The sequence below is a fragment of the Ctenopharyngodon idella genome, chromosome 3, assembly GCF_019924925.1.
Source record: "Ctenopharyngodon idella isolate HZGC_01 chromosome 3, HZGC01, whole genome shotgun sequence".
In the NCBI taxonomy this organism is placed as follows: Eukaryota; Metazoa; Chordata; class Actinopteri; order Cypriniformes; family Xenocyprididae; genus Ctenopharyngodon; species Ctenopharyngodon idella.
Genome location: NC_067222.1, coordinates 43,389,045 through 43,407,598, shown reverse-complemented (window position 1 = coordinate 43,407,598; position 18,554 = coordinate 43,389,045). Strand labels below are relative to the sequence as shown.

The 18,554-nt window shown below is 37.6% G+C and overlaps 1 protein-coding gene and 1 long non-coding RNA gene across 4 annotated transcripts in view; both read left to right on the top strand.

Annotated features, from left to right (window-relative positions):
* The first annotated feature begins 225 nt into the window (after positions 1–225).
* Positions 226–18,554, top strand: part of LOC127508353 (ras-related protein Rab-37) — a 31,414-nt gene continuing 13,085 nt past the window's right edge. Inside the window, exons 1-3 of one of the 3 annotated variants that reach the window (XM_051886190.1) lie at positions 227–481; positions 8,304–8,414; positions 12,793–12,903. In XM_051886190.1, coding sequence (XP_051742150.1) covers positions 275–481; positions 8,304–8,414; positions 12,793–12,903 — 429 coding nt within the window. In that variant the 5' untranslated portion in view covers positions 227–274. Of the gene's footprint in view, positions 482–8,303; positions 8,415–10,765; positions 11,301–12,792; positions 12,904–18,554 lie in introns of those variants that run through there. The other 2 variants (XM_051886192.1, XM_051886193.1) reach the window with 2 other exon arrangements.
* Positions 2,640–3,587, top strand: LOC127508362 (uncharacterized). The gene is made up of 3 exons (XR_007928776.1): positions 2,640–2,879; positions 3,002–3,309; positions 3,523–3,587. It is a non-coding gene; the product is annotated as an uncharacterized LOC127508362 (long non-coding RNA).

The following is an 18,554-nucleotide window of genomic DNA, read 5'->3' as shown; positions in this document are numbered from 1 at the left end:
TACGGCACAAGCATATTCATTTTTAAAAGCTTCCTTGTTCAAAAGGTTCTACACGGTAGGAATGACCCGGAATGTTTTGTCACAGTGAGCACAGCTGTGTACACCGCAATAGTCATGAACATGTCCTGTGCTGCACGCCACAGGAAGCACTGCTGTTAAATATTTATCAGCCTTAACTTCGTCAGGTTATAAGAATCTCTGGCATGAGTCACACAACAGAGACAGGACAAGATCAGAGAAGCTGTGTCATTGCTGAGACGAGTGAGTGAGGAAAATGACTGTCAAAAATCTGCTGCTGAGAAGCTCCTCACACATGGAGTTGATGATGGAGAACACCTCAGACCTGGAGACAGTTGAGCAGGGAGAGCCCGCTTCTGACAGTGCATACGGCTCCTCTCCAGTGGACACAGACACAGAGGAGGGACAGACTCTCTTCACCAGCACACTCACCCTCACATACAATGAGGAGCTCATGCATAAGGTGACCACAACCATCCTCTTATCTGTCTGTCTATCTCTATCTATCTAATGCTTTCTATCTATCTATCAGTCTATTTATCTGTCTGTATCTATCTATCGTCTGTCTAAATTGCTTCATTGGCATGACTGTAAATAATACAATTCAGAAGCATAGTATACATAATTTGAGGGATCTTTTTTACATATTAATAATCAATGGGAATTGGCCTGACATGCATTATTGGGTGTCCTTCTTTGTAGTTTTAGAATCATTTTGCAGAATTCTGTGTAGGGCTTCTGTTGGATGTCTGTCTCATCTATTGTAGCTCTGATCACTGAGTGGACCCCAAAACCTCACTTCCATACAGCGCAAGGGGCTGAATCACACTATCAAAGATTTTACACCAGATTGGAATTGGTAATTCAATACTTTGGAATTTTTTCTTGATGGGGTATAGAGCTCTTCGAGCTTTATCTTTGAGAGCATTCACTGCCATACTGAAACTCCCCGATGTAGTGATGATCAGGCCGAGGGAAATGTACTGCATCGTGTGTTCTATGGTGGTGCTGCCTAGACTGGACTGGTATCTGTGTTCCTGACATCTGGGCTTTCTCTGAAAGACCATAATATTTGTCTTCTTGAGGTTTACTGCCAGTGCCCAGTTCTGGCAGTAGTTCTCCAGCAGGTCATCTGCATACAGCAAGAGCTTGATGTTCTTGTCTTGTAGAGTGAGTCCGGGGGCTGTAGACTGTTCCAACTGTACCACTAATTCATTAATGTAAATGTTGAACAGCGTTGGACTCAGGCCACAGCCATGCCGCACTCTTCTCTTCTGTATGTATCTATCTGTCTGTATCTATCTGTTTGTCTATATCTATCTATCTATCTATCTATCTATCTCTGTCTGTCTACCTATATACATGTCTGTCTGTCTGTCTGTCTGTCTGTTCTGCTAGTTTCTATTATATGCTGAATCAGCTGTGATTATGGCTCTCGAGCACGAAGTCTCACAGTCAGTTCCAGAGACCTGTAGGAATAAACCAATACAATGCTGGACATGACTGCATGAATTACACACCCACCTTTGGTCCATGGGGGTGTTGTATTCATTCACAGAGGTGACTGGCATTGTGAGGTTTTGTTGTATATCGACAACAAATGTGACCTAAATACATCTGTGTGATCGATTTATTGGTGATGGGGGTTTATGGGATTGTTATTCATACTGAGATCACAAACCAGGCCTACTACTTATACCCTTAGAAATGTTCTAATTACTTATACTTTTAGAAAACTAAAACCAGTTTTACAGCCTGATGTGATAGATTTTTAAAGTTACTTAAATAACTTTTTATTCTCTGGTTCTCTCTAGATAGAAACCAATAAACTGTCCCGAAGAACCTATAATGTTACATCAGTAATGTTTTAGATCTCCAAAGAATCATATTCAACACAAGAACCAAATTCAGGTTCTTGTTAAGAAGAAGATTCCTTACTGTACCTACAGTGATGCAAACAACCACTGAAGAACCATTTTAGTAATGTACACCTCATACGGTGTTTACTACATAGCCAACTACACATTTTGCAGATGATTTGTTCCTTTTTCAGCATATACATGAATGTGGTGAGGAAGGATGACAGGAAATGAGTTTATTAAAGAAACATGAGATGTGAAACACTTGAGTTCCTCAGAGTGAGGGCATTGACTCTGTTTCTCTGTTGTTTTCCATTATTGAAATGCTACATGGCAAAACTTTATAATAACCCAAATGGGTTCTGTCAAGTCACACTCGGTCAGAACTGTTTAGAAAACGTTTTTGTGTAGTTATGAGATTCTTTTATCTGAGATGATTTTCACAGTATAGCAGTCGTCATGTGCCATTCATCATATATTACAATGTTTTACAAACAAATATATTAGGCAAATATTGCTGTTTATTCTTATGTAATCTCATGAAACCTGTTAAGAACATGTCCTGGTCATTTTTACCTCAACATAAAATAGATTTATTAATTATTAGGAATTATGTTTTGCATGAGCATAAATGACATTTATGAACATTTTCCTAAAATGCAAAAATAAAATAAATGTGCTTTTGTGATGTTTTTTGAAAAGTCAGTTACATTGATATTTCAAGCTTTTAGGCTGTGTCACAGAAAAATGAAATATCTCAACAATATCTATCGGCTGCGGAAATGCAAGTGTTGCCATGGTAATGGCATTCCGTGTCCCCATCACGTGCCTCATGTGGTTTGTTCCATTGTGTTCTTCCTTAATCAAGCATTTCAAAGCTGAATGAGTAATGAGGGATTTAAGGAATATCAAACATGGATGAGATTTGTATGAAATAATAATAGTTTGAAAGCCTGTGGGCTCTGTGTTCGACACGATTCATCTCCTGAAATCATCCCACAGGTATTTGTTTGTTTAGCCATGTAAAACAATGCTGTGTGACTCAATGTGTTTTATTGTTTCATGAAACTTCCTATATTCATGTCACCATCTAAACAATCATCAAATATCTCTATTCAACACAGAAGGAGTCACCGAATGTAATGCTGTACCAGACTAAACCTGCGGCATGATGTACTCACTGCAGGGATTGGAGGAGGGCAACATAGTGAGACTCTAGATTAATCTGAGCGGAGTACAACCACTCTTCTGCCCTCCAGCTGATAAATGTTGTTGAACGAGCCGCATGTGCTTTTGCTGCCTCTGGCCGGATGTGATAACCATGGCAACCAGTACTGGATGACGCCCACGTCCTCAATCCCCACAGAGATGTGGCACGATGCCCTGTGCGACATGACATGGCTATTTTAAAGGAGGGCAAGTGTAAGAGAAGGTGATTTCATAACAGTGCATTCTGAAATCTGTTCAAAGCTAATGAGGTGCGTTACTTTTTCACACAGTAATTCCAGTAAAATTACCAGAATGACTTTACCAGTACATACACAAATGTGCTGTTCACACAAGCAATGACGTTCTGGCTTTTTACTGTTAAGAGACCATTCACACATCAGCAGCAAAATACAGATAAATTCCGTGATATCAACAGGGCTGGACATTAATACCCGCCAAATTTGGGTGGATTTCGGCAGTGGCGTGTAACGCAGTCACTCCTACTAACCACTTTGGTGAGTCGAATATTATATATAATATATACATATACATTTTTTGACATAATAAACTAAGTGAATGTAGAGTTGTCAAAATATAGATTTTCGATTCATATCAATACTGAAACGCTTCCAATACTCATTTTCCGCAGAATAGATGCACGATACCAGCTGCGCTTTTTCTCTCTCTCATCTCCCCAACAGTGAGTTGACACACAAACCCGCCTCCCCTCACTCACTTGTTTTATTTGCTCTAGATGAATATTGTTGGTGTTACAGGGCTTGAATTTCGGCGTGGGATTGTGCGTATTGTGCATAATTTTACTCTTTCCTGCAGATTTTGTGCTCACACTTGAAATGCACACACATAAAATTGAGTTATATTTCACTGCTTATTGCGCGTGAACAGTCAAATACACACAAAATAACGTCAAAATGCCGGTCTTGTTGAGTATTTATGTAAACACAGTTATGTTTTAAGTGAAAGTAAACAGTTGAGAAAGAGAACGCATGTGTAATGGATCCGTGCCTCAGGTCTTAAATTGACAACAGCCTAATATAGTTTTTCCCCATGGTATTGATGTTAAAATTGTGGCCAGTGAAAATGCTGAGTGGCTAGTAACTTTGGAACACCACTACCACATACTTATTATAATCAGTGATTCTGTTTACACTGGACATGCGGCAAGTTGCCGACAGTAAATGAATGACAAATTCATTTGGAACGTTCCCTTTGATGCGTTCAATGATGCACCGGTGTAGACAATGTGTTAGAATGTTGCAGACCATTTTCTTTTACAAGTAGTTACAAGTTTCGTCTTGTTTAAGCACCTTAAACAAATGCCCCCCACAAACACCTCAATGCCCCCCGCTTGAAAATATTGCTTTCAGCGTCCATCTTCACTCTTTTGTTCACACACCGCATTATACCGGTAATTTCTAGGTACAGTTGTGGTCAGAATTATTGGCACCCTTGATAAATATGATCAAAGATGACTGTAAAAATAAATCTGCATTGTTTATCCTTTTGATCTTTAATTCATAAAATTAGCAAAAATCTAACCTTTCATTGAAGGAAAAGAATTGAAAGTGGGGAAAAAAATCACATTATGAAATAAATGTTTTTTTTTTCCAAAACACTTTGGTCACAATTATTGCAACCCTTTTATTCAATACTTTTTGCAACCTCCTTTTGCCAAGATAACAGCTCTGAGTCTTCACCTATAATGCCTGATGAGTTTGGAGAACACCTGACAAGAGATCAGAGACCATTCCTTCATGCAGAATCTCTCCAGATCCTTCTGATTCCCAGCTCTATGTTGGTGCTTCTTCTCTTCAGTTCACTCCACTCATTTTCTTTAGGGTTCAGGTCAGGGGACTGGGATGACCATGGCAGAAGCTTCATTTTGTGCTCAGTGACACATTTTTGTGTTGGTTTTGATGTTTGTTTTGGATCATTGTCCTGATGGAAGATCCAACCACGGCCCATTATTAGATTTCTAGCAGAAACGGTCAGGTTTTGATTTTTTATCTGTTGGTATTTGATAGAATCCATGATACCAAGTATCTGAACAAGATGTCCAGGACCTCCAGCAAAACAAATAGGCCCACAGCATTAAAGATCCAGCAGTATATTTAACCGTGGGCATGGGGTACTTTTTATCCATGTGTGCACCAAACCCATCTGGTGGGTTTGCTGCCAAAAAGCTTTTTTTAGTTTCATCTGACTATAGAAGCTGGTCCCGTTTGAAGTTCCAGTTTGTTCTGACAACTGAATATGCTGGAGATTGTTTCTCGATGAGAGCAGAGGATTTTTCTTGAAACCCTCCCGAACAACTTGTGGTGATGTAGGTGCTGTTTGATCATTTTTTTTTAGGTTTTCTGAGACTCAAGACTCAACTAATTTCTGCAATTCTCCAGCTGTGATCCTTGGAGAGTCTTTGGCCACTCAAACTTTCCTCCTCACCGTGCATTAGGATGATTTAGACATGTCCTTTTCCAGGCAGATTTGTAACATCTTTAGTTGATTGGAACTTCTTAATTATTGCCCTGATAGTGGAAATGGGGATTTTCAATGCTTTAGCTATTTTTTTTACAGCCACTTACTATTTTGTAAAGCTCAACAATCTTTTGCTGCACATCAGAACTATATTCTTTGGTTTTACTTATTGTGATGAATTTTTTTACGGAATTTGGCCTGCTGCACCCATGGTACGGCAGCAAAGTTCCTTGAATATTATGCTAGAATGAGAGTATAGTTCCTAGTCATATCAGCCTAGAAAATCGCAACTTTTCATTTTCCGTCTGTCTTAGTACACAATGTAACTACAGAAGAGTCAAGTTTTAAATAGGAAAAATATCGAAACTCTTTGGTCATTTTTGAACGAGATGCTAACGGTCTAATCAGATTCAATGATCTATGCTAAGCTATGCTAAAAGTGGTACCGCCAGACCCGGAGATTGGCTTAATGGATTCGAAAATGGTAAAACTCAACTGTTTAACTCTAGGGGAGTTGGGAAATTAGCCTGTTTTCAAAAATAGTGGCGTGTTCCTTTAAGCAGTTTCTAGATGGTTGCTAGGGTGTTCCGGATAGAAATGTGGGTGTTTCTAAGTAGTTTGTTGGGTGTTGGGCACTGTAGTTGCTATGATGTACTGGGTGGTTGCCAGGGTGTTGTTATGCAGATGTTAAGTTGTTCTGAAATTTTCTAGAGCATTTCTAGGTGGTTGCTATGATGTACTGGGTGGTTGCCAAGGTGTTGTTATGCAGATGTTAAGTTGTTCTGAAATTTTCTAGAGCATTTCTAGGTGGTTTCTAGGGTATTCTTGGTGTTTTTAGGGAATATCTAGATGGTTGCTAGAACATTGCTATCTAGTTACTAAGCTGAGTAGATTTTTAGCTATGTGGTTGGTTGCTGGGGTATTCTGGTTGGTTTCCAGGGAACTTCCTATAGTGTAGAGTGTCTTGTTTCTTGCCATGTTGTTATGCTGTTTCTAGATGTTTTGAGTTGTTGCTAGGGCGTCTCTAAGTGGTTGCAAGTGCTTAATTGTTCTGGGTTGTGGAAGTGATTGCTAACTGGCCCAAGTCAAAAGAGCCCACCCCCAGGTCTCACGGTCTATGATATTCTTGTCTGTAAATATGACATGGGTCCTTTTTAAAAGTCTATTGTATGTTTTTATCTATTTTATAATCATCCAGCCTTAAGTCTGATTTCATAAGTTAAACCCCAGATATGAGTAACAGGCCAGTAATAGTGATGCATGCCTTTGAAAACACCAGCATTAACAAACACCCTGACTGATCTGTTGATGAGAAAGCTGTGAGAGTGTGTAGAACTGCTTTCTCTCCCCCCAACTAATTCTTGTTGACGCCACAGGTGTCCAGTCCTAAAGCTGAGGCTCGTCTATTCTTCACATTTTAGCTGCATGTCAGAAATACGTAGATGTGAGAATGCAGCAAAGGGGAAATGAAGACTTGATTTAATTATGCTTGATTTTTTTTTTTTTTTTTTTTTGTTAATGGTATACATGTACTTTGCACTGTATTTTTAGCAGAAGGTTGTGAAAAAGTATCTGAAATCTTTTGCTTATTTTGCTGCATCTTATGTTAAAATGTTTTCCATTATATTTTCATATCTAAGCAGAGAAATAATGTAATATTAATATGACAACAAAAATACAATAGCCTCAAACAGAATTTAGACAAGCATTAAGGCCGGTTCACACTGTCCCAATGAATAGGGTGAAGACACTGATCCAGCAAAACCCTCAACCATGTTTGTTGGAGTTTGTTGTGGCAGTGTGAATTGGCCATTGGGTATGTTTACATGACAATAATGTACTAAAAATGGACAAGTCTTTCCTTTGCAGATGACAATGTTGTCAAAAAGATCCCTTTTCACTCAGATCTGCGAAAATGTCTAAAAACGCTGTATTATTCATGCCAGGCCAGTAGATGGCAATGTTACTTTGTAAAGAAACGCTACATGCCTATAGACTGAAGACGTAATGCACATGTACTTGATGTCACCGTTTTCATAAATTCACATTTGTGTATTTTACACAGAGACGATAACGGTATCGTTTTCAAAAACTTGCACGACAACGGCGTTTTGGGGGTCTGAAAACGTGTTTCAAAGTGCATGTTTTTGAAAACTATACAGCTATTGTCTCTGTTTAAACTACAAAAATGTGAATTTGTGAAAATGGTGGCGTCATGCTCGTGTATTACATGTTCAGTCTATAGGCGCGTAGTGTTTCTTTACAAAGTCACATCGCTAACTACTGGCCTGGCATGAATAATACAGCGTTTTTACTCGTTTTCATGGATCCGTGTGACGGGGATTGTTTTGATGGATCCGTGCGACGGGGATCGTTTTGACAACGTTGTCTGTATGCGAAATATGCAAATGAAAAACTTTACCATTTTTAGTACATCACTGTGGTGTAAACATACTCTCAGTGGGATCTGCGCTCAAATGCTGCAGGATCTTTTCACTAACTTCAATTTTCTTCATTTTTGCTCATTGTCTAGTGTTTTGGTGAATTTAGTGTATGTTTATATGAAGTCAGTTTTCCTCAAGTTCACACAGGTGTCCTAGCAGAGGAGCCACAGGTGTGGAGAATCACATTAACTATGATCCACTACCGTTTGACAACCACAAAAGTGTCACAATACCTTTATCTTCATTTTGACCATCTGTTCATGTCTGTCTGTTGCAGACTATACTAGTTGGAGACAGTGGAGTGGGGAAGACATCTCTGTTAGTGCAGTTTGACCAGGGTAAATTCATCCCTGGATCCTTCTCTGCTACTGTGGGCATTGGCTTCACGGTGAGTCTCTCTGCAGAAGGTCACAGCTACTGCTTTTCAGGACATTTTTTTATTGCTTTAAACAAGACACAAATGATTGAAATCAAGATATATGACATAATACTTTAATCATAATTTTCAGAAATAATATTTAAAATATATTTTAATTTCATGGAATTTATTTTAGGAACAATCTTAAAAATAATAAGATTTTTAAATTGATTAATTATTATTATTATTTTATTTTGTACTTATGTACTTATTTTTTGGTGCGATGCCATAAGAAGAGTTCTTAATGGAACCACAGATGCCAATAAAGAACCTGTAATAAGTTTGTCTTTTAGATTTAGTTCTTTGTTTGAGTGAGCTAAACTGTTAAATATACATTTTTTTTTTTTTTTTAGATCACACAAGCAGCAGAGAAAAATATAACAGACCTGTTGGTAAAGTAAGAAAGGAGCAGGGCACCAAGTATATATTATAATATATGATATTATTTTGTTACATTTATTTTTATATTAAGTATAAATTTAGGGTTTTATAATCTTTACAAGGAAAAAATATTTTGGCATACAACATAAAGGCTGAATTAGCAAATGTTTCAGATGATTTTCCCTTGTAATCGACCTATGCTGAACTCAGAAATATGTTACTTTTAATAAACACACGTTTGTGTCCCCCATCTTTCCCTTCTCTCTGAAAATGTTGATTAGCACACAAATATCAATAGCTTCCATGTTGGCTTTGCCTGCTGGATTTGCTTTTCTATCTGCTGTCATTACTCCCTGCAGAGAGCCGCTGGGGTTTCTCAGCACAGAGCGTCTGATTACAATAATATGATAATGATCATTTTACTGTGGGCTCTGATTATAATTACAGAGGGATCTGTCTGGCCTCGGCTGGATCATCACTGTTTGTTGTTTTTCTTCATATTTTGTAATTAGTCTCAGTGTTTTGTGAGTGTGTGTGTGTGTGTTTGTGTGTGAAACAGGGTGTTTAATATGTGTGCATAGCCATTCCGGCACAATATTACTGCAGATCATAAGGGATCATAACAGGAAAAAACATAGTATTAAACATAATCGATTATAAAAGCAAGAGTTTACCTGAATATGTATTTTTATTAGACCTATAACTTTGCTGTTTTGTGTATTTTCCGTTTTTGAATGAGGTATACATGGATGGGCCATTGGATGTCATTACACTCGTTGGTCAGTAGGGAGAGCACTAAACACACACTTTTAACGAACATTAAAGCTCAATTCATTTGTAACATTAACCCCCGGTTTCACAGACAAAGTTTTAAGTTTAGTCACAGACTAAAATGCTGTTTTAACTGAAAGCAACTTGCATTGACATATCTTAAAATATGTCAGTGCCATTGTTTTGTCTCAAGATGCACACCAGTGATGTTTTTTTTCTAAGGCACATTAATTAGGCTAAACTAAAGCCTAATCGTCGCTTAATTTAAACCATGTCTGTGAAACCAGGCCTATATTGCAGAAGTTGTAAAATACACCATCGGAATTATAAATATTTACTTAAAGTCCTGTTATCATACGGACATAGCAATTCACTGAACATGAATGAAACAGCAAGATGTGTTTAAGAGACGTTCATATTTCAAGTAAGTTATATTAGATATTAAAAACTAAGTGTGCTTTGCAAACAGCTTAATCTTTCCTGATTTACATCGGCTGCATTTTGTCAAACCTCATCTGCATTGGCCGCAAGCGTCGCGACAAACCACAAATATTCAGCGAAACTCTCTCAGAGAAACCGATGGCAGAATGACCGTTGAGATGATTCAAAATTACGAAGTGGGCGGGGCTTGGTGGTCCGAAATGTGTTTTTAATTGTTCAGGTACGATGTATCTAAACAATCATTCTTTTATATTAACTCAGTGGTTATTAAAATTTCTCAGTATCATTATTCAGTCATAAATGACTAATGCCAAGATCTTCTGAAGCGCCATCCATACAAGACACTGTTGTCACGTGGTACGTGTTACTTTTCACAGCACTGTGTATGATGGACTAATCACAGTCGTTTGTGGGGGCCTTTATAAATAATAAAATGTTTTAGAGTTTGCTAGAGTGAGTTTTCATTAGTATGTCAGTTTTCAATGCCTGTAATGAATAAATTTGAATGATTATAATTTAATGTGTACAAATGCCTCTAATAAAACGAAAAGTTCCTTGAGATTTGAATGAGGCTGAACGGAGGATTTGGCTTACGGGGCCCTAAAGCGCCCCCTGCAGAAAGAACGGGTTTATGTCACTTAAGAAAGCACGTTGCCGCTCAACAGACGCGACGCGACAAAACCACAGCGCTCCTATTATAATCAACATATCCGCGCGCTCGCGGTAGGCACTGACACCTCGCAGAAATGGGCGCGTACTAGTTTTGTCGCGTCGCTTGAAGGCTGTCATTTGTCGGTCTCCTCCTCTCAATCAGTGTGATCAGATGTGATCTAGCACCTGTGTGTTTGAGTGTGACCCACGGGAGCCTGTTGCTCATGTGTGTTTTGGAGCGATCTGCTTCTTTGCTGTCCGTGATTATGCGCGCAACTGCACGATAACGCTCATATTTTGCGTCTTTGCGCGTTAATGATTATAAAGAGGACGCTTTTCGGATAGCTGCATGTTTCTTGTTTCTTCATGTTCACATCCTCCACAGCATCTGATGAAGTTTGGGCGCGTTGTAGATGCACTATGTGATGCGTTTGTGATCTAGTCACCGGCGCGTCTTGAGAAGAACATCGAAAGCAACATCCTTGTTATTTTGTTTCCGCGATGTCAATCAAAAAACCAGCATTGATGGAGAATGGGGTTAAAAACGGAACATCGAGAAATATGCTGGAGCGATGCGCCTCGGTCAATGAGTATTTTGATGTTGCCTTCAAGGTGTGAGTTATTTTTTAATTGTCTAGTTCATTGTTGTTATCATGATTGTTGTGTCTGAAACATATGCCTTGTATTAGTTGGCACCTGTGGCGCGCGTGCGTCTTTACTCTGAAATCACTTAGTTTTCAACAATGCAAAGGCATGTTCACCGCCATGAAACTATCAGAATTCACTTTAAATGGCTGCAAACATATGTGAATAACTAGTTCAGTTGGTACAGTATAGCAGCGGTTCTTTCGACTGGTTTTGATTTTGGACCAAAGCGGTGACCAAAACGCAGTAGCCTACTGAAATTATTTACTGTACCAAAGTAAAGACAATGTACTTAAAATTACAATCAACTGCGCAAAATTATTGACATAAAACAGTATTTTTTTTTTCTTCCTTTTAAAAGTTAAGCCTATTGATTTTTTTATTCTAACATTGCGTAATTACATGTTAAGTTGCAATTTATTACATTGATCTGACACTCCTGTTTTGGGGTACGACCTAACAGTTAATAACCACTGCTATATACAGTACATACACCATTTCTGTTTTGATGCATGTTCTCTAATATTTGAGTAATGTGTATATTTGACTTTTCCTCACTGGTGTATAATATTGACCCAAGGTGGGAGTCATTTCTACACATTTAAAGACCTATTGATGTACTCCGAAGCGACGCAATGATATAAAACATCAAGTCTCTGGGGTTCCAAAATGATGTATTTTAGTCCAATAAGAGGAGCTGTTCTTTGCCTCTGTCTTAAGTAAAATGCATAGATGGAAAAATGGTAAACAACTTACAATGTCGGAGTTGAGCAATAGTAGTTTCTGAGAAGAATATTATGCAATACCACTAACACAATTGGGTAAACATGCATTTCACAATTAAAGTTTCCTGTCCATTACAATGCATTGTCTTCTTCCTGGTGTTAAAGTCAACATAAAGGCAAATGACCCTATTTACTTGAAAAACTTGTTCCTGGTTTTTATTGTGCGTCACTGTATTCCCATTTGATCCCAGCAAGCTCTTGTTACCTTCAGTCACCTGTTAAAGGGTTAGTTCACCCAAAAATGAAAATTCTGTCATTAATCACTCATGTCGTTCCAAACCCGTTTATCTTCGGAACACAAATGAAGATCTTTTTGATGAAATCTGAGAGCTTTCTGTTCCTCCATTGACAGCTACGAAGATGAACGAAAGTCTTACAGGTGTGGAACGACATGAAGGTGAGTAATTAATGACAGAATTTTCATTTTTGGGTGAACTAACCCTTTAATTAGAGGCACTTTTCACACTCCAGTTATTCTCGATGGATTCCTACCTTACATTTTTGTCTCGTTCTACTCAGAAATGTGTTATTTAATGAAAGTAAAGTGGGTTGTGAATGTCATTTCATGTTGACTTTAACATTGGTGAACAGTTAGAGCTCATTAAACCAAACCAGAATGTGTGTAATCAAAGGGTTGTAGGCCTAACAGCTGTCTCTGACCCTGATGCCTTTAGGTGATGCTGCTGGGAGACTCGGCAGTGGGGAAGACCTGCGTCCTGGTGCGCTTTAAAGATGGTGCCTTTCTGGGAGGCAACTTCATAGCCACAGTGGGGATAGACTTTAGGGTGAGCCAGCAGTGGACGGAGCTGGTTTGCTTCTCTTTTTCAACCATGTTCATATTATGATCAGTGTTTTGATAACTCAAATAAGCATTGGATGTATTGTAAGTGTCAGAGCTCAAAGCTCTTCCCTAGTCCAAATAGAATATTCATTGAAATGAAGCTGAAAACACATTCTAAAATCACCGTATTTCTGATGTTCTGGTGTTCGCAACAATTGCCCACATTTTCACGTAAATTTGTTTAGGAAGTGATGAGGAAGGAGGATATATGCTGTTACACCAAACAGTTTAAACCCATTCACACCAATAACGATAATTATATTAGCATCCACACCAATGCACAATAGCATTCTGTTTATAGCGCTCGCTGCAGTTTTGTTGTCTGCCGCTTTAAATGCTCAAGCTCTTTGGATGGATTCTGATTGGCTGACAATGTTTTTAGCATTCGTCACCTGGAAAACAATAGTTCTGAAAGTGATTTCCACTTGTTCCTCTGTGTTGTTATGGTTATAGTTGTGGTATGGAGAACACTGAACAAACATTCTATTAACGTTACTGGAAGAACGTTTGTTCTAGAACCTTGGCCAGAATGTGCAATCAATGTTCTGAGAATGTTTCCTGTTCTCAAAAAATGAGAACAGTTATTATAACTTTATGGTTATAGACATTGTTATTTTATAGTCATCGTCCTTGGCATGAACAGGCCTTTGCTTTGGTTTGTATTTAACGAACCTGTCCTTTCCTTGATGTTAAGAAATTGCAGCTGAATGTTATTTTTTAACAAGGTCCACAACTGTTTCAGTCTGATCCTAAACAGTTTGAGTTGAACATTTTTAGTGCAGATTGTTATATGAATCACACAAATGTCATAATAAAATGCAGCTTTGCCAAGAGGCTGTTATTGAAGGATGAGACAGCACAAACTATATTAGACCCAAAAGCAAATCCGCTGCTCACAGCAATGCACTGTTGATCATTTCTCATGAATGGAGGGTGTTTATTCCAAAAACTAAACCCTCTGGTGCTCTTCATGTGACAGATTTTTTTTTTTTTCAGTGAAATGAGTATATTGTATTTTAGTCCGATAATGTTTAATATTTTGTATTTTTAGGGGATTTTATGGTACTGACTTATATTTCTGTAGTAGTTAAAATCCATATATTCACTTTTTGAGCGTAGACCTGAAAATGAAATTTCAAACTTATACTGTTGTAAATCTTGAATGCTTTGGAGCACAGACTTAAGTCTGGTCTCTTTTTTTTTTTAAAGAAGACACTTGGCAGATTATTGATGAAAGGAAACAAGTAAAAAAAAATAGGTGAAATTAAAAAAAGGTTATAGAATTTTACGTTTATTGTTATGAAAAATTCACAAAAATACTATTTTCAATCTTTATATGAAATGTATATTTTTCAAAACATGTTTTACTCTAAAACAGTGAGAAAATCAAAGCCATTAATCTAAACAAGTTGTGTTGCAAATTTGAGGTTGATATCTCAAAAAATGAGCTTTCAGTAAGATTTTGTTTGGGCGCAGTACCAAAGGTTTCCACAAGATGAAATTTGTTTCCCATTCATTTCAAATGCCATCATTTTTGACCGCGAGGAGCACAAGTGTGACACTTTTTTTTTTTTTCGTTTTCTTTTTTTTTTTTTTTAAGGAATATTTAACCTTTTTGAATCATGTTCATGATTTGTGTGTGTGTTCACATAGCAAGTGCCAAAACCTTTTTCTACCAAAAGTTTTCTACCATTCTGATTAAGTAAAAAACGAAGAGCACCAGAGAGGTTCCAAACTTGTATATATATTTTTTTTTTTATTGGTGGAACGTAAAAGAAGATATTTTGAAAAATGTCTTTGTTTTTGTCCGTTCACTGGAAGTCATTGGGCACGAAACCAAACAGTTTATCAATATTCTTCAAAATATCATCTTTTGTGTTCCAAAAATGGCTCTTTCAATCTTCAGGGGAAGCGAGAGGGAGGAAAACATTCATCAAAATCTAATATTACAAGTGGACCTCCGAGGCAGAAAATTATTAAAATATGATGCTTGAAAAATATATGACCCGTTTAACACTTAAAGTCAGCATCTAATCAATGAGCTGTTCAGACACTCCATCATACAGAGGTCGTGTGTGTGTGTGTGTGTGTGTGTGTGTGTGTGTGTGAGAGACTGTATTCACTGTCCATTGGCGTTTAACTGTGCAAATCTCTGTGGTTTTCTGAAGTGCTGTTGGTGCAGTCCAGTAGCCTCTCTGACAAATAAATCTGTGAAGTCTCTGTACCACTCCAGACGTCTTGGAGTGTTCGGATATAACAGGCCGATCTGATGCTCCTTCACGTTTCAGTCTGGCTAAATGATTAACCCGTCGCCTCGTGGCACTTTGGGTCTTGATCTGCAATTGCCAGCCCTTGTTGGGGAGAAAACAAGCTGTTATTTGGTTATAACTTACCTGGGGTGTTTTCAAAGAAAATTCACCCTGTTTATTTTTTATATATATATTTTAATCTTCCTGTGAAATGTCAGACTTCTCTCTAGTGGCGTATACAGGACTTCTTCTAGCATGTAGTCTGTTTAAACCCCGCCTCTTTCTTAAAATCAAATACAAGCTCACATTCATTTTTGAGAGCAATGCTGCATTTCAAAATGCATAGAACCAAGTCCCGCCCTACATTTTTCGATAATCAGCTACACTCGGATGTGCGTCAGAGTTCAAAAGAAAAGATCTGTTGCTACTTCCATTTCACTGCGACCTTAAAGACCCCATGAAATATTTTGACACTTTTAATAGGATATGCATCAGGAAGCTGGACTGAGACATATCAAAGAGCCCATCCCATTTAATAATAATAATAATAATAATAATAATAATTATTATTATTATTATTATTATTATTAACAAATTATAGCCATTTGGATTTTGTTTACGTCACTGCAAGGAACCATCATTTGCTAGTTGTTATTGGACATTTTCATCATAGAGAGCATCTGATTGGACAAAAAAAAACATATACGCCCCTAAGTACAAGATGAGTCATACAATACTGTTTATTTTATCTTCTCAGAGAAAGACTGTTTTAAATATTTCAATGTCGTGTGGTGAAATTTTGGTGGCTTTCGGTGTTCGTCTTTTGAGTCATAATGGTAAATACACCGACATATGTTATTGCAAGAGGCTGTTGTCAGGTGGCGTTAAGGACACGTGTTTTTATTGGAGGAAAATAAAGTTTGTCATGCACCACAAATAGATTTTTGCCCTCAAGCCAAGACAGTCAGTTTGGTTACACAGCATGTGTTTTTGCAAGAAGTGAAGGTTAGCTTAAGACCTTGAAACGGTCAAGGTTTTGCATGTGGCGTGGGCCAGATTCTAACGTCAGAAACAAGTAGAAAGCGGCGTGTTTGAGACAGAAGGTGTCTTTAGGAAGTTCAAAGACCCATTTAAACCCTCGTTCTTTGATTGCCTACCAACAGCGTCTAAAATTAGTCTGAAATGAAGCATCTTATCTGCCGTGGCTCAGGGAAACAGCAAAGCGTTTCTGTGCTGGTATTTTTTTTGAATGGCACAGCAGCAGCACTATAGCCTGTGTCTATTTTGGGCTCTTCCTTGTAGCACTTGCTCAGCATGAGGATGTGTGGGAGCCAGAGCGGAGCAAGTCTGATGCCAGAGAAATGGAAAGCCATTACAACAAATTGATGGCTATGGTTGATTTATGCTGGATAGGCAGAGGCCATGAAAGATATATTGTTTTTCATAAATCGATAGCCTTTCCGGTGTCAAAGAACCTTGAAACTGATACAGGTTTTCCATTTCTCAAATAATAGGTTAAGACATGGATAGATCAAGCAGGTTCCTAGAGCAACTGTCCAATGAATATCCTATAGTCATTTATCATCATCACTATAGGAATGGAAACGGTAAAGAATTTAATGATTCTGGCTTTGATCCCAGTCTCTTAACATTTCCATTATTGATTCTTTTAGTGCTTTCGAAGAAGTGCACATCAATATTTGCACCTCACTGACACTGATTTATAGGGATAGTTCACAGAAAAATGGAGATTGTCATCTTTTTCTCACCCTCATATCGTTCCAAAACTGTATCTGTTCTCTTTAATACAGTGGAAAAACCCACTCTAAAAGAAGCACAATTATCCAAATGACTCACTATATTACAAATCTTACAAATTATAATAGCTTTGTGTGAGGAACAGACCAAAATTTAGGCCCAAGTTGTTATTAACTTAATATATTGGTCACCATTCTGTTTTATTTTAGACAGTCTACTTCTACCAAAGACTCTGTATAAAAGAGCCAGTCGCTGATTGGTAAAGTTGGCTCTTCCAGCTTGAAAATGCAGTTCTTTTTGTCATGATTTTATCGTTTAGAAACACAATTTATGAGACAGTTGAACAGCTTTGGAGAATTTCATGTTTCCCCATTCAAAGAGATAGGATCTGCAATTGCATGACTGAAATAGAGGCATTTCAAAGATGGCCGCCGAGTAGAATGACTTGCGTGAAAGGGACTTTGCTTCCACTTTTGTGTTTTCTGGAAGAAAGAATGTCATATGGGTTTGGAACAACATGAGAATTAATAAATTAAGACTCTTTAGTATTTTACTATAACTTTAAGTTTAAAATACAAACCAATAACTGAAAGAATGGAAGACTGCATACAATGAAGAACCGTTAGAACAGAACTTTCCTCTATTTTTATTTATTTTTGTTTAAATTTAAACAGTTCTGAAAAAGAACCAGTTCTCAATTCCCAAACCTAATCATCACTATTGTTTTTGTCAGTGTATTTTAGTTTCTCTTATTCTGCAGCTTTTGATGGTTTTACCCTCAGAGGAAGAATGAGACATCTGAGCTCTGCTGAATGCAGTTCTGTCAAGAAAGAGTTGTGTTTTCATTCAAGTCAGATATGCAAGAGTGATTGAAGGAACAATAGAGACATGCCTGCTGAACTAGTTAATGTTCTTCTCAAATTGCTTCGTGCTGTGCTCTAATTTCATTTTTTTTTTTTTTATGCAGAACTTCCTGGAAGGTGTATTAAGCAGTCGAAGCATGCATTTGTGATTGTTAGTCAACCGTGAAAACAGTTTTGTCATCATTTACTCCACTGTTGCTTCACACCTGTGACTTTTTTTTTTTCTTATGAACATCACAAAAGGAGAAATTTAGCAGAATTTGAAAGTCTTCTCCACTTTAGTTTTCAATTCTTTCTCATTTGTTTATATATTCAGCTATTCAAGACTCATTGTGCCAGTTTTGTTTTAAGTGATGCCAGGTGCCATTGATACTCATGGATCTTGTGACCAATCACAATGCACATAATATGCTTTGATATGCAGAAATTTTGCAGTATTTTTAGTGAATAAGTTTTTTTTTTTTTTTTTTTTTTTTTTTTGTGTGTGTGTCTGTTCTTCACTGAAACTAAATGTAGCGAGGAATTCAGGCACTGACGTATTACACTGTTCGTCACAGAAATTACTTTGTCACATGGGCTACTTTTATCCTACATGTAGCTTACTTTGAAAATAAATAAGTCATAGTAACTTTTGTTTGTAATTATACATACCTCTGTGCCAGCTTTGTAGTTTAATTTAAGTTATATTGATGCAATAGATATACATTTGGTTTAGTGCCATCACC